General features: G+C 34.2%; 1 protein-coding gene across 5 annotated transcripts in view; it reads right to left on the reverse strand.

The window, feature by feature from the left end:
• Positions 1–258: 258 nt before the first annotated feature.
• SLC38A6 (solute carrier family 38 member 6) overlaps positions 259–25,982 on the reverse strand; it is a 68,895-nt gene continuing 43,171 nt past the window's right edge. For 2 of the 5 annotated variants that reach the window (XM_045566126.1, XM_045566121.1), the window contains exons 6-16: positions 25,740–25,818; positions 19,308–19,390; positions 18,723–18,781; positions 14,624–14,689; positions 14,339–14,392; positions 12,404–12,483; positions 11,551–11,651; positions 6,314–6,438; positions 2,106–2,250; positions 1,904–1,998; positions 259–1,375 (exon numbers count right to left, since the gene is read on the reverse strand). In XM_045566126.1, coding sequence (XP_045422082.1) covers positions 1,295–1,375; positions 1,904–1,998; positions 2,106–2,250; positions 6,314–6,438; positions 11,551–11,651; positions 12,404–12,483; positions 14,339–14,392; positions 14,624–14,689; positions 18,723–18,781; positions 19,308–19,390; positions 25,740–25,818 — 968 coding nt within the window. In that variant the 3' untranslated portion in view covers positions 259–1,294. Of the gene's footprint in view, positions 1,376–1,903; positions 1,999–2,105; positions 4,121–4,923; positions 5,684–6,313; positions 6,439–11,550; positions 11,652–12,403; positions 12,484–14,338; positions 14,393–14,623; positions 14,690–18,722; positions 18,782–19,307; positions 19,391–25,739; positions 25,819–25,982 lie in introns of those variants that run through there. The other 3 variants (XR_006738611.1, XM_045566140.1, XM_045566134.1) reach the window with 3 other exon arrangements.

A 25,982-nucleotide genomic window follows, 5' to 3' on the forward strand; every position in this document is an offset into this window, starting at 1 on the left:
TCATAAAAGACAGATATCAAAAATATACAAAGAATGCTTAAAACTCAACAATGAGAAAAAAATCCAACTTTTAAAATGGGCAGCTGGGTGCAGTAGCTTGTGCCTGTAGTCCCAGCTACTCCACAGGCTGAAGCAAGCCCAGGAGTCCAAATCTAGCCCGGGTAACATAGTATCATAGCAAGATCTCATGTCCTTAAAAAAAAAACAGGCAAAAGAATTGAACAGATACCTCACTAAAGAAAACAAACACATGGCAGATAAGCATATGAAAAGATGTTTATTAGGGAACTGCCAATTAAAACAACACTGTGATAACCAGTACACATCTATTAGAATGGTGAAAATCCAAAACACTGACAACACCAAATGCTGGTGAGGACGTGAGACAACAGGAACTCCCATTCACTGCTAGTGGGAATGCAAAAGGTTACAGCTACATTAGAAGGCAGTTTGGCAGTTTCTTATAAAACTAAACGTATTCTTATCATACAATGCAGAAATTGTGCTCCTTGGTATTTATCAAATAAGCTGAAAACTTATGTCTACATAAAAACTTGCACACAAATGTTTCCAGAACTTTATTTGTAATTACCAACACTTGGAAGCAGCCAAGAGGTCTTTCAACAGGTGAATGGAAAAAGAAACTGCGGTATATCCATACAATGGAATATTATTCAGTGCTAAAAAGAAATGAGCTATCAAGTCACAAAAAGACATGGAAGAAACTTAATTGCATATTGATAAACGAAAGAAGCCAGGCTGAAAAGGATACATACTACATGATCCCAACCATATGACATTCTGGAAAAGGCAAAACCATGGAGACAATAAAAAGATCAGTGGTTGATAGTGGTTGCTAAGAATGAACCCTAATGTAAACTATCAATTTTAGTTATTTATAATAATTCATCAATATTTACTAATCAAATGTAACAAATATGCCACACTAATGCAAGATGTTAACAATAGTGGAAACTGTGTGTGTTTCGGAGTAAGGAGGTATATGTGAATTCTCTGCACTTTCTGCTCAATATTCCTGTAAACATAAACTACCCTAAAAAATAAAGTCTATTAATTTAAAAAAAACCCCAAATTGACCCAATACATTTAAGAGCATTTTGAGTTATTTTTCTTATTTTGATTAAAACTGCTATACTCCCACTGTAGTTTTGTTCTGCTTTTCTGTTAATGATTTTTATAAAAGTGTTATTTTTCATCCAAGTGTCTTTCAGAATAATCCCTTCTTGCATATGGAGGTAAATTATTCTTCATAAGAAGTAGAAAAATATTTCTTTCATTTGTTAATCCAATCAAAAATGATGAGTGCTAAACTAAAATTCCCAATCAAAATTCCAAAAATGAACAAAATGAATGCCTGTGGAAATAAGAAAAAAGATAAAGAACAATCAGAGTATTTTTTAAACCTCCACCATCCCCAATAATTTTACATTTTAAACTATATTGACTTTCTTAACATAAAATATTAATAATATAAAATGACAAGTTATTTCTTAAAATAGAGGTCTTTTTTTTTTTTTTTTTTTTGAGACAGAGTCTCACTTTGTTGCCCGGGCTAGAGTGAGTGCCGTGGCATCAGCCTAGCTCACAGCAACCTCAGACTCCTGGGCTTAAGCGATCCTACTGCCTCAGCCTCCCGAGTAGCTGGGACTACAGGCATGAGCCACCATGCCCGGCTAATTTTTTTGTATATATATTTTTAGTTGGCCAGATAATTTCTTTCTATTTTTAGTAGAGACGGGGTCTCACTCTTGCTCAGGCTGGTCTCGAACTCCTGACCTCGAGCGATCCACCCGCCTCGGCCTCCCAGAGCTAGGATTACAGGCGTGAGCCACCGCGCCCGGCCAAAATAGAGGTCTTAAAAGAAACAAACAAAACAACATACCCCAAGCTTTTTCCATGAGAGAAAATCTTCTCTGCTAAGTTTAAGATAAAATAGTCCTGGGAATATAAAAATCAAACACGTTGATGTACTGGCACCTTTAAGTTGGAGGGAAAAAAAAGAGAATGTTACTGGATTCAGGTGTGAGGCTGGGTCACAATTTTATCCATTTTGTTACAAGGATTTTTTGAAATAGAAAACTTACCAACTACACCAAATATATTTCTAATGTCAGGAACATATATTGCAAGTAAAACAATGACAACATTGAGTGCTAGAGTGATCAAAGAATGGCGAATCCAGGAGAATGCAAAATTGGAAAAAAATATCATCATTAAAGCTTTTCTGGCCTGTATTACAGAAAAAGAAACGGATTTAGCAAAAAGGAAGTGTCAAAGTCAAAATATTTGCATAGAGAAGCACATGTACAGTAACCATGATATTCTTGCCTCCTAAACCATTTAGATTTCAAAAATATAGCATAAATTATTATTACAAAGTATTTATACACAAAACTAAGTGTTTATACACAAACCTTTCTGTTTGAGCTTCACACTAATTATTTTGCTTTAATTCTACAAAAAAATTTTCACATGCAATTTTTTTAGTTTGAATATATATATTTTTTGCCAATAATAACACACTACGATAAAATCTCAGAAAATTATTTTCATTATATCCAACAGATAGAAAAACAAATGATTTAAAATAGAAGAAGAAATCATGGGAGGCAAACATGGCTGAAGGCAGCCCGGGTAGCCCAATGTGCACTGGGGTCTGCGGCAGGCAGGACCCAGTTCCCAGCACTCGTGGCTGGAACTTTCCAGAGTATCAGCTTCCAGAGTTAAACACACACACTTTCTATGTGGGCATCTTTAGGGGCCTGTGGCGTGGTTGGCTGTGCGGGCACGGAGACTTGTGGCGGAAGAAGCCGCTGACACCAGTGCTGCCCAGGAGAGGTCGCTGACTCAGAGCAGGAGCATGCAGTTGTGGCCCAGGATCTGGGCGGTAACCTGGAGGCGGTGGCCAAGCTGAGGGTGTTGCGTGGCCTTGATAAACTGAAGTGCTTTGAGGAAGGCCAGGATCCAGAAGTCATCCCGGAGGACACTGACTTGGTGACTTTGGGCACACATCACATGGAAATGGGCATGAAGAAGTTACCTCTCACACAGGCCACTTTGGAGGTTGGTGTGGAAACTCTATAGCTTCCTGTGCAAGATGAAGAACCTGGCATTGGAAACTACACACTGTTGAAAACAATCGGCAAGGGGAGTTTCGATAAAGTGAAACTAGCAAGACATATCCTTACAGGCAGAGAGGTGGTCATAAAAATAATTGATAAAACTCAATTGAATCCAACAAGTCTACTACAAAGGCTCTTCAGAGAAGTAAGAATAATGAAGCTTTTAAATCATCCAAATGTAGTGAAGTTATTTGAAGTCATTGAAACTGAAAAAACACTCTACATAATCATGGAATATGGAAGTAGAGGCGAAGTATTTGACTGTTTGGTTGAACGTGGAAGAATGGGGCAAGGAAGAATTAAGAGCTAAATTTAGACAGATCATGTCTGCAGTCCAATACTGCCATCAAAAATGGATCCTACACAGAAAGTTCAAGGCTGAAAATCTATTATGAACATCAAAATAACAGATTTTGGCTTAAGCAATGAATTTACTTTTGGTAGTAAACTAGAAACATTTTGTGGCAGTCCTCCATGCTCAGGCCCCAAGCTCTTCCAGGGCAAGAAATACTAAGGGTGATGTGTGGAGTCTCGGAGTGATCCTGTATATGCTTGTCACTGGCTCACTTCCCTTTTTTGGGCAAAACCTGAAAGAATTGGGAGCGAGCATATTAAGAGGGAAATACACAAACCCTTTCTACATGTCTGTGGTAGAAAACTTCTCAAACCTTTCCTGGTGCTAAATCCAATTAAACGAGGCACTCTAGAGCAAATCACGAAGGACAGGTGGCTCAATGCAGGGCACAAGGAAGATGAAGCAGCAGTCTTTCACTTACTAAGGTTAGGCTGAGCAGTGATCTCAACATCAGCAGTGGCCAGTCTCCCCAGTGCGAACTTCAGAGAACTGTTTCTTCAAGCCAGAAGCAGAGACGTTACAGTGACCATGCTGGACCAGCTGTTCCTTCAGTTGTGACATATCCAACAAGGAGTCAGACCAGCACTGCAGACAGTGACCCCAAAGAAGGTGGAATTCCCTCCTGGAAATCAAGTGACATTGCTGTCGGAGGGAGGGAAAATTGCTCGAGCCAGTCCCATGCTTGGGAATGCAAGTAATCCCAATAAGGCAGATATTCCTAAATGGAAAAATAGCTTCACTGCCCCTAGTTTCCCAGAGAAGAGAAGGACCTCGGTCTCTGCCTTCAGGACTTTCCGTTCCTGCCACTTTTATCCACATGCTGCCCTTCCAAAAAGTAACGCAGCATCTGGAGGAATGACACAGTGAAATACGTACATTTGCAGTGAGAGAACTACAGATGATAGACATGCGGTGATTCAGAATGGCAAAGAAAACAGCACTATAAAGTCTGTCAGGAAAATATTGGTTTGCGCAATACTGATGCAACCTGGCAGCCAAGAAGAGTGGACTGGAATGTACATGCGTGAACAATGACGACTTCACTGTACTATCCAGTGGGGTGCCAGACACCACTGAGTGAGCACGTGTACTGTGTGGCCGTGGCATTCAAAATGACTGAGCAAGTAGAGCAATGAATCTGCATCAAATTTTGCATTAAGCTTGAACATTCCTCCATGGAAACTGTTCAGATGATTCAGAAGACTTTCAGGGATGATGCAATGAGTGCAGCAAAAATAAAAGTGTGGCACAAATGCTTCAAAGATGGTTGAGAATCTGTTGAAAGTGATCCACGTTCTGGAAGGCCTGCAACAAGCAGAACACCTGAGAATGCTGAACGTGTACAGGTTAGGCTGAGAGACGCTGGGAGAACTGTGTGAGGTCCCAAGGTGTCTATTTTGGAGTGCACATTGTCCTATGTACAATGTTTCTTGTATCTTCTTCAATAAATATCTCTATTTTTCATATTACATGGCTGGATACTTTCCGGACAGACCCCTTATACCCTGATCAGAGAACTCAAGTTGCTTCAACACACAGTATTAGCAGTGCAACCACCTTGGATCAAATCCACTTCCCGAGAGGCACTGCCAATCTTAGCACTTTCCATGGCCAGCCACAGGAGCAGCAAACTGCCACATATTATGGCCTGCCTGTCTCACTCAGCCTGTCTCCTGAATCCACACCATTGTCCCAGACTCGAAGCCGAGGCTCCACTAGTCTTTTTTGTAAACTAACTTCAAGACTCAGAAGGAGCACTGTTTCTCAGCAGAGAACTCCAGTTGCTTCAACACACAGTATTAGCAGTGCAACCACCCCAAATCAAATCGGCTTCCCCAGAGGCACTTCCAGTTGCAGGAGAGGCAAACTGCAACATATAATGGCCCCCCTGCCTTTCACCCTATCCATGAAGACACACCGTTATCTTGGGCTAGAGAAGACAGAAAAATAACTCTGTTTTGCTGCTTATATTGTAGAACATGTGATTGAATATGAATAAAAATTTCTGAAGGGAAAAAAAGAAATCATGCCATGGGAAAGAAAAACCATTTACTATTTTATATTATGTTTCATAGCATGTAAATATGAAAAATAGTTTGTTACACTTCCCTTCGCTAAGGGGGCAGCAGGCAGTCACATCCCACAAAAGTTTATCCAGCCCCCATTGTAGTCTTGGCACTGTAGTCTGCACAGGGAGGAGGCAAAAAATCTTTTAAGTCTCAGTTCTTAAAAAATTCACTGTTTAAAGATTCAAGACATCCAAGCAGAAGCATTTATACCCAAAGCCTTTGTTTCTATTTTCTTAGAAAGTCTTAAGATTCTTATATATAGCAACCAGATGAAGAATGCAAATCTGTTCTGCTCCTTAAATTATAATTCTAGAGTACATACAATATTTTGATTAACTAGAATGTCTATGTGAAAAGAAATTTACAATATACCAGAAGGAGCTTATTTTTGCTGACTTGACTTTTCCCTCTTCACACACATTCTTTTGAAAACAGAATACAGAATTAAAGTGGGGGAAAAAAACCCAAACTTAAGAAGAACCATAGTTTCTAAATTGGAAACAATACTGTGGGAGGGCATAAATCTAAACTAAATCTCAAAAAGCATAAATTAGCTCAGTGGTTCACTGTTATTTTTGTGCTTTCATGGGGCCATATGCAAGTACAAGGTCTTTGATCAATTACTTGACAAATGAATAAGATATACAAGACTAGATGTGATTCAAATGTTCTATTCTGCAAAGAATTAGTGTTGCCCTATTAGGATACAGCTATACTAAGCAACAAAAACCTTTAAGAGTACTTACGGGGAAGTGGATTAGAGGGACTGTCAAAAGCACAGCAAATAGGATACACAACTTCACAGTCATGACAACAGTATCATGTGGTAAGTATTTACTATAACCTTGTAGTAATTCTGACTCCACTTTCTCTGTAAATAAAAAAATAATAATAAGGATCACGTTATAAACTATTAAGATGTTAATAGCAGCAAAATGATTTTCCTTTGCACTAATGGACCTTAACAGATTTTCAATTGCCATTACCAAACCCATCTTTGGCCTTTTTCCTATCCTATGAAACACAGAGTTACTAGTTAAACATCTTTTTGAAACCTACTATCCTTTTTTTTTTCTTTTAGTAAAATTAGAAGCCAGGGCAGGCAGAATTTCTAAAATTATGACAATGAATGGACATGTACAAGTATCTCTTCAGAACTTTTCCATCATCTGAGGGTTTTGAATATTTATGTTGTTTGTAAAGTACTTTCACATGTATTGTTGAATTTGGTCCCTATGATAACATGAAATAGGTAGGTACACTCAAAAATATTAAATGACTTGCCTAAGACCACATAACACGAAGGGGCAGAGCTGGCAGAGCCATACGTCTTTTTTTTTTTTTTTTTTTAGTGCCAAAGCTTTTTCCTCAACACCACATTTTCTAGGATCTTACAATTTTGTGCATGTTAACTGCTTCATCAACACTTCATCTATGGATTTATCTTTCATAAAAATGAGAATGAAGTCCTGGAGAAATGGTTACTTAGCAAGCCAGTGTAGTAGTCAGTGACAGGAGTCAGACACCAGGTTTTGCTCCGTGGTGTTCTTCCATTCTCACCCAGACCAGTATGGAAAGTGAGGGTGTTCAAGAACACTGCATATCAGTGTCTGGTGATCAGTTTGTACTTAAAATAGACTTATGCTTTTTAATTTGAGAATGTATGGTTTAGAAAGGATGCTTTGAGGGAAATAAAAAATAAATCAAGCATACTTCTGTTCTCAAGCATCTTAAATTTTAAAGGGGAGGTAAGATGAATACAAACATATAATAGAAAGCATACACACATACACATACCTAAGTGGCAAAAGAAGTTCTAAACAAAGAGCTATGAAGATTCTAAACTGCAACCACGCAGAGCTACATTCAAATCCCACTATTTACTAGCAACCTAACCACTGAGTCTCTCAGTTCCTGTATATTTAAAATGGGGACAATAATATATTGAACTATAGGGTTACTAAGAGCATTAAGTGAGTCAATATATGTGTGTTTACATTCAAAGATGTAAAGGAAGAGGTTCTTTAGGATAAGTATCACAAGCAAAAGCCTTGAAAGGCAAAGGGAGTGTGCATCGGAGGAAATGAATAGTCCCCTAAGTACTACAGTGGCTGAAGTACAGGGCTGGAAATGCATTTAAGACCCAGTAATACAGCTCTGCATAGGATTTGGACTCAATCTGGTAGGCCATAGAGATGCAATAATGACTTATAATGAATGGTGTACTATGATCTGAATTAAGCAGGAGTACACATTAGAAAAGAAAGGCCTAAAACAGGGATAACAGGCTACTGTCATAATCACTGAGAGGTAATGAGAATCTGAACTAGAATAGTGATAAAAATGGAAGTGACATGAATTGTCTAAAATATCAAAGACATACTTTACACAATGTGGGACTAATGGACTAAATAAGAGACTAAGAAGAGCCAAGAAATCTGGATTCCATTTCCAAATCTGTGAGATACTTGTGAGTCTTTGGAGAAATAGGGCAAACTATTTTATTTCCATTTTCTGAATCATAAAATGAGCTATTAACACTTCTTACTTAACAACCTCATAGACTTTTAAAATGGTCTGGTTACTATGCAACATTTGGGCATTGGCCTGGCTCACCAGAGGAACACCTTTCTCTTTCTCACCATCCAATGCTTTAACATCTGTAATCAGAGCCAATATTATTAATCTAGGTACATACTTACAGGTCCCTTTAATCTAACAAAATTTAGAAATTAACCAAGCCTTGAGAGCTTTGGATAAAAGGATCCCAAATAGCTCCTGAAGCTTGAAGAACTACATTTATTATTCAAAATATTAGTCACATGTTCACTTCCCACTTTTCCAGGATGAAAACCTTTCTTCTGAGCCAGTCATTTTGTGTTCTTAGCTGAGTCCTAACACATGTAAGGGATAGAGGACAACATGCTTCTCTGGATTCAGGCAAATCTCTACAAATCTCAGAAAGGACCTGATGGTGATCTCTGCAAGTTATCTATGCCACTGAAGTCAGGAGGCTGTCTTATCTAATACACATTGTCAAACAGGGTATTAAGTTTAGAAAGATTAACCCAAAGTAGCAGAAAGAACACTGGATTAGCATTCAGGAAACCTGCCTTTAATTCTGTGGCAGGTCACTTCACCTCTCTGAGCTTTAGTTGCTCATTTATAAAATGAATTGAAAAGATTAACTCAAGGCTCGCCTTTCTGATAAGATCTCAGGCTCAATTAGCAATTTCATTCTATAAGACAGAGCTTCTGTTATCCTGATAGAAAGATATCATAAAAGGTTTTTCTTGGTTATGATTAAGAACCCCAAAATGAGTCACTGTGAAGAGCAAATCAATATCTGCATCTTGTCTTTGGAGAAGAAATTGTTTTTATATCATTTATTCTATCTATATACCTATAAATAATACACCTACCTACAATGTGATTTTTCTTAGATGTGTATTTCTCCATTATACAAAATTTGGGTACTCTGAAGAATTTGCATTGGTAGAGAAAGGATGAAGTTAGAGCCAATAACAACAGCTTTACTTGATAACCAGGCAAGTTCCTGGCTAGGAAACATTTCGTTTATATGATGAAAACCTTTAGTCTTTGTGTCCAAGCAACAATAATATATAGACAGACAGACAGACAGACACCTGGAGCTTAAGTGAGCCAGATTTTTCCAAAAGTTCACTTTAACAAAAACTTGGAATGAAAGAAATCTGGGTTCTGTGGCATAATTTCTGAGGAGGCAGCACAGTAATAAAGGCATTGGCTTTGGAGAGAGACAAAACTGGATTCAAATCCCAACTCCACTATTCATTAGCTGTAGGTGTCTGGTCTAATTACTCAATCTAAATGAATATATACCAACCTTGCAGAGTTGTTACAAGGATTAAGCTAGGGAATGTATATAAAATTATCTGACACTTACTTAAACACTCAATAAATGTATTAGCATCCATCCCTCCTCCACATCCCTTTCAATCTAAACTTTCTTACAATATAATACAGCTCCTAAGCACCTAATAGTGATTCATGAAACTATTTCTCAACATCTTAGATATTGGTAGGCCATTTGAGGTGTCTTCCAGATAGTTCTATTTATCTATAGGAAGGAAGGGGTCAGTTTTTTTTTCTTTGCTTTTTCTCAATGTTAAAGATTCCTAAATATGATAGTATTTGTGCCAGGTGACAATTTTAATTTTTAAAAAATACAGCTATTTTGCTATACTAAATCTTTCTGAATCCAAAGAGACCCTGCTATAGTATCTTACTGATTTAGAAAAGTCTTATTGAGTTAAAGTCTGTATAAAACAAACACAACAAACAAAAACAGAGCTTATGTACATCAAGAATTTTGTTTTATTAACAATGATCAGAAAAGCTTGACAATCTGTTTTAACTTTCTTTGTAGTGTCTCTAGCAGGGCACCACGCTTATGTTGGAAATAATGCTTTTCCTGATGGTGTACACGGAGCTCTATTACACTCTACCACTCTCATCTTACAACAGTATAAAAATGCAAGAACAGATTTAGATTGATGGATGATCTTTATTACTGTTGAACTAATATAGAAATAGCAAGAAAAGAAGGATTATATAGAGCAATTATAATTTTTTCATGAACTGAAAACTCTAATATAATATAGCATATACTGAAGAGTTACCATATTGAAATTAAATTTTATTAAAGATAGTAAGAAGAGAAGTACATTGTTGACAGAGCACCTGAAATTATGCAACAATTACAATAATAATGATAATAATAGCAACATACCAATAGCAGTAGCTCTCATTTGTGGAGGGCGGTTATGTGCCAGATACTGTAACAGGCATTTTACATACAACTCATTTCCTCTCCAGTACAACCCTAAGCAGTTATTCCCATGTTACAAATTAGGAAATGAGAATACTGCAAGGTGAAGTATTCTCTTCAAGGTCATATAGTTAGTTAGGAGTTATCTGAACCAGATTTGTTGAATTTCAAATCCCACACTCTTTCCATCAGGCTTAGGAAAGGGTGTACAAGTAAACATTGCCCAAAAACTTGTTAGACTTGGAAAAACTCTGGGAGGTAAGTGCCATTGTCAGTCATTATGGATGTCTAAAACCTGAAACATGTGCACAAGGCTATCAACTATGAAATCAGAGTCATAACAGCTAAGTATGACCAAAGTAATAACAGCCATTTACTTGGAAAGTTGTTATAAAAGTGTTCATAAACTGAAAAGTGTATTCAGAATTTGACAAATTGAGTGTAACTTGTATTATCATGTGTTTGCTTGCAAATTAAATAAGCATGTCTGTAAATTAAACAAGAGTTTACAAGTTTTTTCTTGTTCTAGACTTTTAAGTTTTACTTTTTCTTGAGGTTATCAGAAGAGAAAAAAAATTAACATACCAAGGAGACAATTTTTCTAAAATAAGCAAAAGAAAATTTTATTTTGTAAATTTAAAAGAATCTTTTAAAAAATTAAAGAGAAAGGTCATGGTGCATCACAGCTGTTTAATCCTGTGATAATTAAGTCTGAAGGCAGAGATGTCTGACATCTAAGTATACGACTATAGCCCAGTGTAAAACTCTCTCCTTTTTCAACTTGTTCTTTTGCAATTAAGATGACTAACTCTTCCAATCTCCAAATTTCTGAACTAGAGGTCTAATACACTGAATTCAAGATTTAAGAAAAGCAAAATCATTATTGCATTTTTTTTTCTTGTAGAAACACATCAATGTCCCTAGGCCTGAAGTTTTATTTAGGTATTTAAGAAAATTTTCATAAGAAGTCATTAATCTTAAACTTGATCAACCTTTCTAAGAGAAAGATAATCAATTATTTAAGGTCCCAAGAGCCACCACAGTACTACACTGCAATCTGACAGCTGAACAAATTAACTTACCAATAAAAGACAAAAACAAAGTCTATACTCAGGTGTGAGGTCATATATGTAACTATTTGTTTTGTTATCTATAATTTAAAAATATACTCACCATAAAAAGTGAGGTACCCAAAAAGTGCAGAGATAAAATAAATGAGAAAACTTAAAGCAATTGCTGTATTGGTTACATTCTGCATTTTTTTCTTTGAAGGGCTAAAAGATAAAAATGGCAAAAGTAGAATCAGTGATCTGAAATAAGTGTCCTCAAAGCTAGTTAAGAGGACTCCTCAATCATTTAAAACATAGTTCATCAATAGCTATACACTAGAATTCCACAAAAATTGCATGTTCTCAATCATATGTGGGAGCTAACAATGTTGATAACATGGAGGTAGAAAGTGGAATGATAAGATACCAGAGACTGGGAAGGGTATGTGGTTGGGAAAGGAGGGGAATGAAGAGAGATTGGTTAATGGGTACAATCAGATAGTTAGATAGAAGAAATAAGTTCTAATGTTTATTAGCAGAGTAGGGTGACTACAGTTAACAATAATGTATAATATATTTCAACTTAGCTAGAAGAGAGGACTTGAAATGTACCCAACACATATAAATGATAAACACTCCTGTGACCCATACCCTAAATACTCTGACTTGATCATCACACAGTCTATGCATGTAACAAAATTTCACATGTACCCCATATATATATTTGTAATAGGTATAAATATAATGTATCAAATAAAAATTTTAAAAAAGACATTAGTACACAAAGATTACACTTCTAGGAAACATTTTCAACATAGACAGAACTACCTCCTGGTTGTTTTGTTTTGTTTTAAACTAACACTTAGAATCCACTCATGGGAGGAAAGGATTCACAGAGGAAAGTGTCATTCAATCTGAAATCCTTAGAGGTAAAAAGACATACAATGCATTTAAAATATTCTAGGATTCTATAGTACCTTTGAAGTTCACAGTAAATGGGCAATATTGAGGTATGGCAGAGAAATGAAAAAGCCATGGTTGGTATAGCATAAGCACTCTGAAAAAAAGTTTCAAAAGACAAAATTATGAAATGTTACTCTATTGAAATCACTCCATCATTTGACAACAAACTCAGTTCTTTAAAAAATCAATTTGATTAAATTTAAATTTATTTCATCTTTCATGAATCATCTCTTTATCAAATAAGATTTTTTTTTTAAGAGAGAAACACCTATGGTCACCAGCAAATGTTTTGCTTGATAGTTGGCTTGCCTGTGCTAGCCAGAATATTTTTTGACTAGCTTCCCAAACCCTGTTGCTTTTACTACAATCACTGCTTCTTCTACATTATTTAGGTAAGATTAAAAAAATTTAGATAAGATAAATAATATTTAGGTAAGATAAAAATAACATTTTAGAAATATTCTTATTGCAATTCTGTCTTTCCTAATGAATATACAATTTAAATACATCTTATTACCCTAAGTAGCAATAATAGTTGATGCTTTTGAAACTTGCTTTCACCAACTCAACCCAAGGGAATGTCACCAACTCCCTCCAAGGTAATACTGAAAATATTAGTCACATTTTATTATTGCAGTATCTTTGATTAAGATATTTTTCAATGGGAATGAACATCATTTATTTTAGACTTACAAACTCTTAAGATATTAAATGGAATACACAAGTATAAGGTTTACTTTTCTTTTATTATTAAAATACTTAACAAGAGCCAGAGGAAGTTACAAAAACTGTTACCACCTAAATGAAAATACTATCTTTACCAAATGGATGGTGGTGATTTATCTTTTCTGCTCTAAAAAAATTTCCCCTTAACTAACTTTAGGCTCTTCAACAAAAGAAGTTCCAGATGATGAAGCCCTATCTTGGGACATAATGCCTAGACTCCTAAAATATCTGAGGGAGCCCAGAAGGAAGGAGGCTGTTGTGTTTCCTGAGGCTGGATTAGGGGAATGAGAGTTTAATTCACAAAATCTCTGTTTCATATATTGCTCAATTTCCTGGCTTGTCAATTATTCTACCTAAATCTTTAAGGCACATGGAGGTCATTACCATATAAGAGATGTGGTAACCTCCCCTGTGAGGCCAGAGAGATATTTCTCATTTAAACCCTAGAGATAAAAAGGAAAATTCTGCATGAAGAAGTAACCACACTAACATTCTACACTACTGAAGTGAGTGGAAGAGTAGCATCTTGGGACCTACAAAACAGCATTTCAGCAGAATCAGAAAGTACAGATGAAGAGACTTGCAACAACAGGGAAAACTTTGAGCTCTTCTAGTGTGGTAAAGCAGAGACCATCCAGATCACAGTTCTTGTGTCATCTGCTGATGCTCAGGGGCTTTTGGAGGCATTTCCAGTGTCCTATGGCTCTTAGAGAAGGTAAAGGGATTTCGTCTTCTAGTATCTGCTCCAAACATCATAAATTTCAACTTTGGAATGTTGGCCAGAAGACATATTGGGAGTGCTCAATTGCTGGTCCAAGGATGAGGCTGTTTAGCTACAGACCAAGGTTCTACTCACGGGGGAGGAGTTTTTGATATAATTAGCTATTTAGCTTTACAAGTCCAGAGGGCAACAGGAAGTCTGTATCCACAGAGGACCTTATTGGCCAGACCAGACATTCGGTAAATCTGTTCTTTTAGGCAGAGGCCCATTTAAAACAGGCTCCATTTAAAGGCATGCCAAGAAAAAAAAAAAGGTGGCTGTTTCATAATGGGCCACCCTGTGTTAAATAATAGTATTCTTCTGGTAGGCAATCCTATACTTAGCACTTTCATGAAAATTAATTAGTTACAGGTACAAAGACCTAAGAGACCCTGTTACACAAACCTCTTAAAACTTGAAATGTGAAAAATCAACCAAAAGTATCTGTTAATAACTTACACACCTCTTTGGAGAAATGAAAGAGCTTTGGTTTACAATCATCTGTAACATTTGGAATCTGTTTAAGAGTATTGAGGGGAAAAAGAGAAACCAACAGCCATTAAAATTCAGAATATATCAACAAAAATGATGAATTTATTATTAATACACTTTCAAGCCAAAAGATTTCAAAACAAATTTCCAAAATGCAATATAGCCATTACTCTTTCATTATTAGGAAAAAAGAATCATTAGTCTTTTTAAATTTTAAAATAAAAAGGAAGAAACTGAAAAGAAATAAAGTTATTACCTGGAAGCATTCCTTTAAGTAATTTAATGTCAGAGGACAAGGAATGGACCATTTTTTAATTATTATCTGTAAAAATAAATAGAATCAGCAGATTATTTCTTATACAAATAAGAAATTGATATATAATGGGTCAGCATTATTTCAGTTAATCTAATACCATACCAAATAAGATGCTAACAGAAGATTCTTTGCTTATATGATTTTCCCTGGTTAGAATGGGGTCATCATTTAACATGGTCACCTGTGGTGGAGGGTAGGGGTGCATGTGGTGGGGACACAGGATGCTACACGTTTAGTGGGGATCTCCCCCATTAAAGGCCAAGGGTACTCTTAAACTTTCAAAACCAACAGCATCAAGGCATTTTTTAGAACAGTGGAACTCCAAATGGGAACATGATGTTTTCAGTGACAATTTTATAAGAATATGGTCATTTATGAACCTGTTGTCAGTGGTGGATAGAGAAACATTAATAGCAGTTTGGGGAAGGGCCACAGGCAGAAGTAAGTAGACCTTATGCAAAGGAGGAGCTCAAGGACTTCTTATGTACATATAAGTGCTGCCCTTACTTACTTTTACAGATTTGTTTTATTTTTGTCAAATGTAGGGAAAGCTGGCTAGCATAAGAGCAGATAGCTAGGGAACTCCAGCGGTAAAAATACATAAATTTTAAAAAATATTAAAAGAAATCCAGAAGGATGCTGTTTCCCAGAATTAATGAAAACATTTCAGGTCTTTACTCTTAATTGTGGCCATCCTGCTCCTAGACCTATGGTAGTGGCTATGTCAACATTACCATCGTTGCCGTTGTTTTAGGGCACATAATTACTCCGTAAATGTTTGCTCCAGGTTGAATCCCAGCATACAAAGTGGCAAGGGAGAATAAAGGAAGTATTTGTCTTTTGCAGGAGATCAATAAGTAAACGCTATTCTTATTCCTATTTGGTAGTTACCCAGTTTTAGACTTTTAATTAATTCAATCAGAATTTTATATGGTGATAGAACAAATCTAAAGAAAACATATATATTTTTTATTTCAGCATATTATGGGGGTACAAATGTTTAGGTTACGTATATTGCCCTTGCCCACTGCCCCCCCCAGTGAGAGCTTCAAGAGTGTCCATCCCCCAGATGGTATGCATTGCATTCATTATGTATGTATATACCCATCCCCTCCCCCCCATCTGCCTGACACCCAGAAAACATGTATTTTTAGGATTAAGTTAATAAGTGAAGAATCACTCTTAATTAAAAATCTCACCAAAAAAAAAAAAGAATTATTGTATAAGGATAAAGTGGGCAAGTTGCTTTGACATTACTAGGTAAGTTTTCAATAGGAAATAAAACTAAATAGTCAACTTACCAAGAGGAAAGAACAAAATCGAAAGCAATAATCTTTTTTTCTACTAAGTTTTCAAAAAAAGGTCAAGGAGAGGGCCAGGGTGAAGCTAGAGAATCAAGGCTGTTACTGGTCTCTCATTTCTGCCATGCTGAAATTGTTCCAAATTCAGTTTCTCACATTTCCCCCTTACTAACAGTGATGGTGTTGGCAGGAACAGCCATTAATTATTTGCTGTGTACCAGGTACCTTGATAAGCTCTGTATGTGCTAGCTCATTTATTTTATCAGCTGTTATTTCTCTACAAAGATTCATCCTAACCCCAAGTCTGCATGGTGGTATGGGGTGGATAGAGATGATGTCCTACAAAGCAGAAGTATAGAATAGGAATGGAAAGAGACCCAACAGCAAAGAGGTCAGATTAACAGGGAGTCATTGCTAAGGTTGAAAACAGAACACGGTAAGACGATAACTCTGGGGGTTAGAAAGACAAAGGGGAAAAGGAGATTAAATTCCCACACTCTATAATGTCCAACAGTGCTCAGCAGAAGGAAAGTTTCTGACTAAAATTCATTTAAATAATTCCTTATTTTGATTATTGACTTATTGAAATATTGCTCAGAATACTAATCTGTACTTTAGAACTTTTAGAAAGAATGGCCATCCATTTGTGTTCTAAAATACACCAAAAAAGGAAAATTTACCCAAAAAAGTAAATCCATCTGGTTACCATCATTGTAAGCCACCAATAAAATTTATGTTTAAAAATTTTAGATGTTTTAGAGGGGGCAAATATTTATGTTAAAATTTTTCATGAAAATAAGGATCTAGGAAAATAGAGTATAGGTTTTGATTTATATTATTTGAAAAGTATAATTAAGAAAATAATAGTTTTCTGGACTGGTATTTTAAAAATGTAATATAAATATTATACATATTTACAAACACTTCTGACAAAAAGAATCAATAGAAAAATTGGCATCCTTCAAAAAAATCTGGATTAATATATATACGTTTCCTTTTCCTAACCACTATGTATTTCAAAACCTAACACTTAGAGAATCTAAAATAAATATGCCAATTAAAAAGAGCATTTAAGAAAATGTACAAAGTATTCTTCATTGTTCCATTGCAGATTAAATTTAAATTGTGGTCATAGGTCAAAATCTGAGCAGATGTTTATAAGGCATTACAATAAATGCAGAATAAGGGTATTATTTCCATATGACTGCTACAATAGGAATCTGTATTGAATTTAACAGTCTTTACCATGACAGAAACAAAAACTACAGTAGACACAGCATATCAATACATTTCACCTGCTTCAAGCTATTGGTTATGAAAACTAAATTAATCTTACCTATGCAATGCTTGGATTGCCAATTATCTGGTGAGGGAAAATTCAGTGTTATCTATACTGATTCTCTTTAGTATCCATACATTCATTTGCATACGTAAGCCATTCCTAACCATGTACATGTCTCTTGACAATCAAATTATAATGAAAATATTTACTGTTTCTCTCTTCAATATGTAGCCTACAAAGTGTATGTTTAATTCACTTATTTGTAAGATACAAATCAGACAATTGGGAAAAGAGGAGGAATGATTTTAATGTTGATAATTCAACAAATGATTGAATTCAAATACTATTAAATATTTTCAGTTTTAAGGGCATTCATTAGCATATAAATACTTATGTACACTGAAAACAGGGTCACTTACACTTTCGTTAAACAATTTAAAGTTGTTTTATCCCTATGTCTCAGAAGATAGTTTGGCCAAAGTTAAATGTACACTAGGTTGTTTTGAGAGCTTTGAAATCTGGCTCTATAATATGGCTTAAGGACTGATGTGCAGTCTTGCTCTTATGTATAGCAGTTTTCTTTCATTCATTTCTTAGTAACAAGGAAGAGTTCAATAAAGCTTATGAAAAGGCCATTTCGATATGTATATTCTTGGCAAGTTAAAAATGTTTAATACTACTTAAGCTTTGACATTTAGATACTGACTATGGAATAAACTGCCATACCAAGAAAAAAGGGGCTTTTTAAAAAATTTCACACAAAGATACTAACTTTAGGATGTTAAGATCTGTTTTAGAAGGATTAAAAGGAAATAAATTCAAATTCTCTTTTATCTTTATGTTAAATTATTTTATAATTTCAAAATAAATTAAATTTACTATCTGATATTTTTCTACGTTATAATAGAAATTAGCTAATTTAAAAACAAGAAGAAATATGTCCCACATGTGAAGAAAAATATTTATTTGAAGTAGTGTTTTTATGAGAACTTATTTATGCTGAATCAACCAGACAAGATTGGAGAATTCAGGCACCCCAGTTCTTATTGGATCTTCTCAATGGTGAAGTTCCAGAAGCTCTGGTTTCATTAATGGAACACAGTTTCAAAATTAAGATGACTAGTATTAAATGTATTTTACAGATTAGAACTAGACTGATTCTTCACACAATATCATACAGAAATAAATTGACATACCTACGGTTTTAATATTGGTGTGCTCTGCTTTCTAGTGAACCACATCAGATACTGAATTTGAAATGTTGCTTTAGCTAAGCCTCTTCAAAATAGATACAATGAAGGAAATAATTTTGTGGAACAAAAGTGCTTTTAATAATACAGTGAAATAAAATGGAATACCCTTCCCAACACACAAAAGAATTAAAAGAAAAAAGACATTAACACAATGAGGCCAATTTTTGTGAGGAGATAAGCAATACATTATACTTTAAACTTACCACAAGAGCAAAGAACACCATAAAGAAAAATGATAAACTACTTGTGTAGCCAAGAAAGCCTGTAAAATAACAGTAAAATAAAAAGCAATTTATAAGGAAAGTGATTTTAACGTACTACTAAAGCTATACATCTTGGGCATGTTTTCTATTATGGTGCTTGGTATCTGGGGCTTAGGGCTCAGAATAACAACATTCCAACTATCTGTCACAGATCATTTATGCAGCTCTGTACAGCAGAATTGGAACTGGCTTACCACTAATGGTACACTGTAAGGAAAGGCTGCTCTTTAATGTTCCGCTGTAAAGATTTTATTTTAGTGGGGCAGACAAAATACTACTGCAAACCAAGTAATAGGTTAACTAGGCAGGACTGAAGGCTGAACAACCTAAAATAAGGCCAAGTTTAAAATTATTCACAACCACCAACCTTCTGCCAAAAATGTGGTACTGTGAAATTTAAAAGCCCCTTAATATTTCTCTTTCTCTCTGCCTCCCTCCCATTCCTCCCTGCTCCCTCCCTGCTCCCTCCCTGCCTCCCTCTTTCTTTTTTCTAAACAAACTATGTGTTCTTTTATAAAGACTTACCTATTTTGGGAAGAAGTGCAAGAGGGAATACAATACCAACACAAATGATTATTAGTAGTGTTTGTCCATCAAGATACCAAGACCTATTAGGAAAAAAGTACTATTTTAGGCCCATGACTCCAGTGTTTGTTCTTACACACACACACACACTTACAACCATTATAACTACCCATTAGGAAAAGCCTACTTCCTTTTGTTAAAATGTTCTTATGGGATCCTATTATTCTTATTAATGAATTTACATTTAGAAAATGTACCAAAATGGTGAGATTCCATTTTCAACTACCAAATTAACAAATATTTAAAAATAAGATAACAGTCAATGTTAGTAAGGAGTGATAAGGTGCCCCCCCCCAAAAAACAGTAAGAGTATAAACTATATAAATTATATGTCTGTAAAGCAATTTGGTAATAAATATAGAGGACCTTCAAATAATTATACCCTTTAACACTTAAAAAGACTATTAAAAATAAAGAAACAACAAGAACAAAGATTTTTGTAAAAAGATGTTACTGAAAACATTTAAAGTAAAATTGAAAACAAACATCTCAGACTATGATAATTTTGAAATAACAGTATAATATTCCGTAAACATCATGTGTGCGTATATAGCATGATAATCTTGAGGAAAAACACAGATATATTAAAAATGGAAAGAAACTACAATATATCAATAGCCATTATCTCTGGGTGGCAGAATGATGGGTAATTTTTCTTCTTTATATTTCTTATATTTTTCCAAATTTTAGGAAAGAGCATGTAGTACCAATAAAAAAGCATTAAACACATTAGAATACTGAATCAGAAAAAGGTAAGTTAACAGTATCATTCTGTATTTGTTTATTATAAAAGACAAAACTTGATACACATAAAAAGCCAGAACGATATACTTAAAATACCACAAGTAGGTATTTCTATGTGGTAGCAATATGAGCAATTTTTATTTTTTCCTTGTTTGCACATAATGTGGTTTCAATTTTTTCAATGTGAAATACATGGGTAAAAATTTTAAAAAGTTAAAGTTAATTCCTCAAGACCTTAAAAGATTTGTATATAAAGGACAAACAATTCATGAAAGAAATATAACCAGTGAATACACATGAAGAAAAGTCCAATTACTGGTGCTAATGAAGGAAATAATGACACTGTTGACATTAAACTAGCAAAATTATTAAAAATAATATTCAAGGATGTGGCATAATTGGACTTCACACATTGCTAGTGATCTTGTCAATTAGTACTATCTTCTGGAAAAACAATGATAATATGTAGCAAGAGTAATAAAAATGCAGTGGCAATCTACTCTAAGAAAATAATCCAAAATAGACAAAATTCTATACACATGAAACTGTTGAATACAATATTATAATATTAAGAAGCTGGTAGGTAAGCACCGTCTGAAAAAAGCTGGGAGAAAACTCTGTATGCCCTACATTAGAAATTATTTAGGTCAATAATAGTGTACTCAAAGGAGTGTTATATAGCTTTTTAAAAAAAGACAATCTAGTAAAATGGAAAATGATAATGATCTAAAATATATGATTATTAACTATATTGTAAAAAGATGTTTGGGAAAAATTCAAAAGAAGTAAGAGAACAGTGATTAGGTTAGAGATGGTATTACATTGTAATTCTTTGCTCTCTTTTCTAAATTTTTTTGTAATGTAGCTATCATAGTTTTGCACTGAAGCAAATACATACTCATATACATGAAAAATAGTAACAAAGTAAAACTAATGCTAAAATGGGACCTGGGAGCATCAAAGACCAATAGGGATGATAAATTTTTCAAACCATTTGGTAGATGATCTTAAAATTCCCACTTTGCAATAATGCAATCTCTTTCACTATCTACCAGATAGCCAAAATCTTCCACTGCCATATTAAATTAAGAAAGAGTTTTCTTCTACATGGGTTTCAATTCAACCCTTAGCTTCTAACATGGACTTTATGATTCACTGCATATCTTTTATACTGTGGTTTATAAGGAAGTCCTCTTCAATGTATCTTTAATCATTACTATTGCGTGCTAACAACTTTCTCTTTAATGGAACAAGAGGAGCAGCAACAGAAATAGCACCATAATCACATTTTTCCCTCCCCTGCCCTAATTTGTGCCCTTAGGAAATGCATGTGCCAGAAACTATTATATAACTTGCACACAAGTATTTCTAGCTCTAAGAGACCTGAAGCTCAATGTCCTGCAATTCTTCGTATGCAGGAAGTACTAAAAGAGTATACTTATTAAAAATACAAAATGATACTTAACATGTTTATCTTCTAGTCACTCTTGAATAACAATCAGAATAGGAATTTCAAAATATCTTTCATTGAGGAACACCTGGCAACTAAATTTCTGACGCTGGCAAAAAGCCCAGGGCTCTATGTCTGAAATGACTTTTCCTTCAGGGACCCACTATCAGGTCCAGACAGTTGCAGTGCCAGGAGAAAAAATGCCCAAAGGAGCACCGAAGCAGATTCCATCTGTTAGTTCTGCTGTCCCTGTTAGATAACAATAGTATATTGTACACTGGAAAATCTGTTGAGTGTGGCTCTCATGTTAAGTGTTCTTTACCATAAGAAAATAAAAAATAATTATAAACCAAAATCTCTCTTTAAAAGGAAAAAAAAATGTCATGAAGGTAGAGTTATACAAAAAGGAACATGTTAATTCCCAGGACCAGGACTCTTCTCTAGCATAAGAATAAAGGAACAATTTTTGAAATCCTGAACAACTGTTATTTTATCCCCTTTCAGACCACAAGTCATTTATGTCCATAGAAATCATATGACTGACCAAAGCACTGAACTGTGGGTCTGAATATAACTTTACCTTTTCCCAGCAGTAACTCAAAATCATAGAGTCACAGAATGTTAGAGCTAGAAGAGATCTTAGAGATCATCTGGCTCAACAGCTTCATTGTGTATGTCTGTAAAATCAGCAAAAGGATGGTGATGATCTTAGTGATTGTAGTGATGAAAATATTCTTCAATAGTCACTCTAAGTTTATGCTATTTTTCAGATACTGCCTCATTTATTTCAAGATCATGCTTTGTGCTCTCCTTTTCACAGGACTGAACTTAAAATTTTTAATATAAAAAGAATTTTATTATAAAATACAATTTTCTACTGGTTATTATTAATCTTTTTTACCCTTATTAATTATTTTAATAAAGCCTAATGTAAACGTAGTGCTTTTCTTTATCATTCATTAACAATAAAGGTACCACAGTAATGTAAAGTTAGTTTAGCTTTCATGTGTGTGTCACAGCTAAATGAATTGTGTTTGGCAATGGATATTTTCCAAAGAACAGAAATGATTAAACTTACAAAAGAAAACCTCAGCCTGAGAAATACAAACCAGTAAAAAGAAATCTCAAAAAGTGCATATTAAGTAAATTTATAAAATAAATGAAGATTTTAGAAGAATGTACTAACTTTAAATTTTTTTCTAAGGGGAGAATAAAGAATTATCTAACAGAACTCCTGTTTTCCTACTGTGATCTAAACGTACACTGTCTTTAAGCCAAAAGAATTAGAGTAAAAAGTTTTATACTTCCTAGAAAACTTGTTTGATCTGTGGATTTAATCCTATATGATAAAAATGTTCCAAGTATGAAATATAGAGTATAAATCCTTGGCTGTATTGCAAATGCTTTGGCATGCAGACGTTTTTTTCCATATTTTAATGAAAACCAGATTTATTTATAAGTTGCTTTAATTTCATTCCCGAATGGAATGGAACAAGAGTATCATATGTTCTGAATTAGGATCTTACTCACATCCCATATCAATTATGTAACTCAAATGCAAGACAACTTAATTGTGTCAATCATATTCCCCTGACAAGATCATTAAATGTTAACAGAGAGCTTCCAACTTTTAACAGCTATAGATTTTAAAAATATAAGTTATTCTTTGAAAAACATAGATGTATCATGAAAGTTCAGTATAAGCATTATAGCTTCTTACTTCTAATAGAAATCTTTGAAATTAGAATATTATGAACACAGTTTCTTTTTGGTAATATTTTTATAAAGATTTATATTTCACAAAGGTATGTCAAACTCATAGATAATCCAGAAAATAAGCACACCTGAAAGATCTTAATTAAAATGTGTTGTAAATCAAACCCTAAAATAAGCATATCAATATACTGATCTCTTAGAGGAAATACTGCTATGTAACTCTATCTAGAAATAAACTGCCCTATATAGATAGTAAAGTTAATTATCATAACATTTGCTTCTTAGTTATTTTACATCATTAAACTTTAAAGACTAATGATTTATCTGCATTCTAACCAATATAATTAGCCATTTATTAATTGTTTTCAAAACTCTGAAATCCACAATAAGTTGAATACATATTACATTTAAAACAAGATGAGGTTGTTAAAAAGGTGCAATTTTAAAACATCATAACTGAGAAGATAAAAACTGGCCATAGTATTTTGAAGTACACAATTTAAAAAATTCATTTCTGATATGTAAAATTAACATTTTAATCAATTTTCTACTAATATGAGATGGGAGTTCATTTTAATTTTTGTTTACAAAAAAGAAAAAAACCTGAACAATGTAAATGGCAAATGATTTAAAATGAAGCTGTGGTAAAGCATCTCTTTTAGAGAAAGAAGATCTAAGTTTCACTATCAGTTGTGCCACATATTACTTTAATTATTTCAAAGTTTTACACGTATTTATATCTCTCCTCTTTCCACAAAGACATATGACAATAAAAAATGTAAATAAATGTCACCAAATTCAGGACCAACAAAAAGGAAAACATACATGACAATTATTGGGATTAACACAATTTATGCAATACATTCAAATTTGACTCTGAGCTTCCTGGCAGTCAGAGTAAAAAGGGAAACACCACCTTTAATATAGTCATTATTACTGGAATTTCTCAATTCTCCACATTTACATTGGGCTATCAGCTTATAAAAGCATATGTATATAGAGTATCTTATTTGATCATCCCGAAAAATTTGTTAAGAAGACAATATTTGTAATCCCATTACAACACGTAAAAAAACCTATGGCTCAAAGTTCAGTCATATGGCCAAAAGAATTTAAATTAGATTCCTGCAGTTACTGAATCTGAAATGGATAGAACACACGTCTCCTTTGTCTTAGTCTAGCATTCTTTATTCCACATCATACTGCTTTGAGTTCTTAGCCCCAAATTATAAAATATATTTTTCACACAGAATTTGAATAATAGAAGCTGTCCTCAATATTTTCACAACAAATACAAAAGTGAGTTTCACGTAGTTATTTCTTATAGCATGTGTTTATCAAACTAAGAGCATAAAATCAAAATGTAACAAGATAAAGCTGTAGATAAAACAAGGTAGTTGTGAGCATCAGATGTGATACTGAATGTGGAAACCCTGTAAACTATAAAGTACCATACAAAGGCACATTATATTCTGATGATGTGAAATCATTAAGAACTTCTATCTACCTTTTTTCAATCACATTTGCTTGATGGTTTCTATTCTAAAGTATACCACACATTCCTTACAAATATGTATTTGCACTTGTGCAAGTAGAATTCTCTAATGGAAGCCAAGATGTCAAAGCTAAAAACTGAATTCTGAAAACTTTCCCTGCATTCCAGAACAAGTTTAATTATTGAAGCAAAACAACCAAATATTTAAACCTAAAAGTCTGATGGGTTTTGTGTTGTGGTTTGAAAACTGTGTGAAATAACTTGATGACAATTAAAAGGATTTGTCCTATCTTTTCAAGTTCATTTTTCTAAAAATTTCTTGTTCTACATAGTGAAACAAAAAGCACAATTAATTTTTTTCTCCACAAAAGGGATGAATCAAATCTTCAGAACCTAGTCTTTTTTAAATAAAGGAGAATGGAGATATAGTGTGGTTTAGAATTGTTTATAATATTGTTAAAAAATAGGAAATGCACTTGCAAATAATTTTTTTAACCTTACTATATAATAAGAATCTCACATAGTATGGTTGTAACTGCCAAATTCTTTATCACTGTGATTTGTTGAGAAGTGACAGCAATATTATTTACTCTTTTACTTTAAGAACTTTACTTCCAGTACCATTAGCTTTTCCCCATCCCCCAGCCCAATCTTTCATATCCCTAGAAATTTCTCTTTTATTCTTCTCCAAGAGCTATCTTAGACCTGTGTTAGCCCATCTCACGCCCCCAAGGAATGCAAGGATTATATCTGGTGCTTCTGATGGTTCACAGCACAGTACTTTGTACATATGGGTAATCAATAAACATCTGTTGAGTGTTTTCTACTCTATTACTTCTCCACCCCTGCCTAATTTGTAAGTGTCTTGAGGGCAAGGACTATATTTGTTTCACTTGCCAGTAGAGCTTAATAAATATTTTTTTAATTAATAAATGAATGGATACAATGTCAAATATTTTTTTCTTACCCACTATAGTCTCCAGTCAAAAATTCTGAAATAGCAGCAGGAAGCTCTGTTTTAATAATGAAAAGATAAGATGACATAGCTGCAAAAAGAAGGGGATTCCTATTAGAATTCTATAATTTTTAAAGAATTAAAGAATAATCTATCTAGGAACACAGATGTCCATTAGAGCTATGACAAAATATGGAAGAGTAACTCATAATGCACTATCCCAAAGATATATATACCAGGAATGCAGATAAGTAA

This window comes from Lemur catta, chromosome 1 (assembly GCF_020740605.2).
Source record: "Lemur catta isolate mLemCat1 chromosome 1, mLemCat1.pri, whole genome shotgun sequence".
Lineage (NCBI taxonomy): Eukaryota > Metazoa > Chordata > Mammalia > Primates > Lemuridae > Lemur > Lemur catta.